Genomic DNA, 3,745 nt, shown 5'->3' with positions numbered 1-3,745 from the left:
ATTAATCTTATTCAATGCTAACTGCTTCATTCTGGCAGCTTTGGTCTTTGTGAGGTCAACATTCCACTTGCTATGAGCCTTTCTCATCAAGGTTCTCAACTTGATCTTTGGGTTCTCACAAATCTTCTTCATAAATGCCTTGCTAAGCCATTGAGAACTCATAATACCAATTTTGGTTGCCTTGCTACATGTGTGTTTTTTATAACAGCTGGTCAACTACCATGTATCCTCCCTCTTCATCTTATGGCAGTATGCAAACCACTTGTATCCTTCTTGGCAAACCGTCCTACACCTATGGCTATCACACTTTGAGAACCATACTCCTCTGCCACTGTGCACAGCATAGCTAGTTACACATTCCTTAAAAGCATTACTAGCCACATACATTGTCCCAATCTCCCATTTATATTTCTTCATGTTCTTCAAATTCTTGTGCAAATGGTACTTCCTCAACGAGGGATCCCCTTCATCATCACTTACAGGGACATCCCATAATTCCTCACTCTCATATCTATCATCTTCATCCCTTAGTCCAACAGCCACCACTTTCTCATTTCCCGTAGTAACACTAGCACTGAATTCTCCTTGCACTCTCTCAGTTGGAACACTCTGTTTCATCTTTTGAGAATCCTTCATAGTTGTAATATCAACATCATACAAACCCCCATCACCATTCCAATCGTCATCACTGTCATCAAAAGTTACTTCCATTGCACTATCTTCAGAGCTGTTTTCACTCCACTGTTCATCACTGTTTGTTTTATCAATGCCATCATCATTCTCTGGCTGGTAGTCATAATCCTTAGATTCATCATCACCTGAAGAATCTGACCTCTCTGCAGATATAAAATCCTCCTCCAACATAGAAGTTTGGGCTTCTGTCACAACCTTGGGCTTCTTACCCCCTTGGTCTGTTTAGATAATTGGGCCTTATGCAGTACAATTGGACCAGGCCCAACAGTTTTTACAATGGGTGCACCAGCCTCACCACCATCTATCTCGTGAACTTCCTCAATTGTACAACCTTTCCTAGTAGTAGCACCATCTTTGTGAACAACAAAAAGCTCTACCATGTTGTCCCTCAGTCCAATTCTGCCCATCTCCATTGCATCCTTGTTTGTCTGAAGCATCTTCAGTCCTTCCTCTGTTTCCTCTTTTGGAGATTTATAGCACATCGCAGTGATGTTCTCTGCCAAATATCCATGTTCGACTACTATGTCAGTAGCCTCGAACCTACTTCACCTATCTTCATCACAGTATTCCACTATCGAAGTCTCACCCCCACATAGTGTAAAGGTTCATCATCAAACCCAAACTTTTCCACATCGTGTATCTTGACACTAAAATAACTCATTATCCCAACAACCTATAAGACAAACATAACATACACAATAAAATTCTCACATTGATCAACAACAATAGAAAGGCATAAATTCAATCACTAGGGTAAAATAAAAACTTCTAAAACAAAACAGGAAACAAATATTGAACTATAAAACAATACAATCACACACACAACATCATCACATATTAATATGCATTAACATGAAAACCAAATGGGTTGAGGAGATTTGATAAAGGAATACCTGACACGATATTCTTCCAGATACGAAGGGTTTCAAACTAACTACTTTGGTGGAACTTGAATTTTACTGAACGACAATGTCACCTCTCTAGCTTTGAATCGCTTCGTGCTTCACAAGAAGAAGAGTCAGTCTTAGAATAAGTATGTGTTCTGTCTCAACGCGGGAACCATGACACGTCTATTAACCCCTACCCCTTCAGTTTGTCACGTCGAACACGCCGTTAACAATTTCACTCCCACTTAATGGTAGGACTTGATTGATGCTAATCAAAACTATTTTGAACATAAATAGGACACTTTAAACGTTGGGGACTAAAATAGAATTCACCCCAAACAAAAAGAACTACCCATGTATTTATGAGAGGAAGTCAGTTCCACTCATCTCCAAGCTCCATCCAAAGCTTAAGCTGTAAGTCATCTTTCATTTATAAGACAAAATGCTCATTTTTCAGAACATGTGTAAAAAAAACACCCAAAAAGAAATCTCTGGACATACTATATAAATTTGCATCTGTACAATATAAAGACTCTTTAAATAAATATCACTTCAAAAAAACTAGTTTTAGAAACTCATCGAACCCGTTGCTATATTTTGCTACAGCAATCTCGATTCTCCTCTGAATAATTTCATTGATTATACTCCGAACATAATTAATAACTTCATGGATTTTGCTTTTCTTTAATGATCAACGATTCAGGGATTATATTAAACGCTTATAAATTTGTTCTCGTTGGCCTAAAAACGTGTAATCTGGACATTTATGTGAATCCTAACTTAGGTATTTCAATTTATGGGTATACTGCATTACCCAAACAGAAAAAAGTCTCTTGGTTCTTAAGATTAAGAAATATAGTGTATACACCTATTATTTTCATATAACTGTATAACCATAACATTGAACACTAGCCAAGTCAAAGCAAGTCCTTCAAGAAGTCAGGGGAGTACGAACTGAAACTACAGTTAGATACTCTTGCTTTTTGTTGATAAAATCAACATCACTATGGCCAGATCTATAGTCTTATTATAAAATTGTTTTACACTTATTTAATTCAATACTTGAAATTTGTGAAACTTGGAGCAGATTCACATCAATTGAATTGATGGAAATAAAAATAGTTCACTTTTCCCACCACATCCATTTTTTCTTCAATAAGTACAGCTTCTTTCTCTGCTTTGATGTTTCCCCTTTCTGTTGGAGATTCCTCTAAGCATTATAAAATCTCCACTTTGATTATTATTCATATATTGCTAATTACAGGGGGAGCAATGTGTCTAGAAAGGATAACGAATCTCCAAGCTACGCACTTCCATCAGGAGTAAGCAAGAGGATGATGGAAGAGTAACTAAGCATAGGATACAAATTGGCATCAAGAAACTGAGCATACTGCTGTATTGCAATCTCTCTTCCAGGAACATCAGGACTGAGAAAATCATATGGTGCAGGCTTGCTCGTGTCGACAAGTGGTTCCCATCTGTATCCAGGACGTTCTGGCAACGTAATTGCAGAAGGTAAATGACTCATGTTGAAAGCAATGTAAATTTCTCCTTTCACCGAATCCACCTGGGTTCATGTTCATTCCAATCAAGGGTAAGAAGCTATTACTGATGCAGTATCACAACAATGAATATAGATAGCCATGCACTGTGGTGCATAATACGGACTTAAAAAGCATCTAGGTGACACTGAATGTGGGCAACAAGATAATTGTACCATGGTAAAGGCCACGAAACGGCTAGTTTCAGACCAGTCTGGCATTCCAGGAGAATGACCATGCCACTGCAACCTCTCCGCTGTTGGGAAGTCGTCCAAGCCCAGTGACTCACATTCCCTGTAGGATTCCATTATTAGAATATATGAAAAATACAAGATACCAATAAGAAAGCAAATGGTACTCACTGGCGGAATTCAGTCATAAGGCGGCAAAATCTGAAGAAGTCTGACGAGGACTCTTCCTTCTTGTCCCATTGGAAGTAATTAAGCTGCAAAAAGCATGAACTCAATGGAATTAATAATATGATGGATGCACATCAAAGGGAGAAAACGAAAATAGAAAAGAGAATCACGTAGTTATCATGACAATAGGTATTGTTGTTTCCCCCTTTGGTATGTCCATATTCGTCCCCCATATATATCATCGGAACTCCCTGATAAGAAACTA

General features: G+C 38.2%; 1 protein-coding gene across 1 annotated transcript in view; it reads right to left on the bottom strand.

The window, feature by feature from the left end:
- The window catches only part of LOC107630646 (isoamylase 1, chloroplastic), a 7,891-nt gene continuing 6,580 nt past the window's right edge, over window positions 2,435-3,745 (bottom strand). The window contains exons 15-18 of the mRNA XM_016333846.2: window positions 3,651-3,731; window positions 3,484-3,566; window positions 3,298-3,415; window positions 2,435-3,147 (exon numbers count right to left, since the gene is read on the bottom strand). Of these exons, the coding sequence (XP_016189332.1) occupies window positions 2,884-3,147; window positions 3,298-3,415; window positions 3,484-3,566; window positions 3,651-3,731 (546 nt within the window). The 3' untranslated portion in view covers window positions 2,435-2,883. The remainder of the gene's footprint in view (window positions 3,148-3,297; window positions 3,416-3,483; window positions 3,567-3,650; window positions 3,732-3,745) is intronic.

The sequence above is a fragment of the Arachis ipaensis genome, chromosome B03 (genome assembly GCF_000816755.2).
Source record: "Arachis ipaensis cultivar K30076 chromosome B03, Araip1.1, whole genome shotgun sequence".
Lineage (NCBI taxonomy): Eukaryota > Viridiplantae > Streptophyta > Magnoliopsida > Fabales > Fabaceae > Arachis > Arachis ipaensis.
The sequence above is the reverse complement of the archived record's forward strand: the minus strand, read 5'-3'. Positions and strand labels throughout refer to the sequence as shown.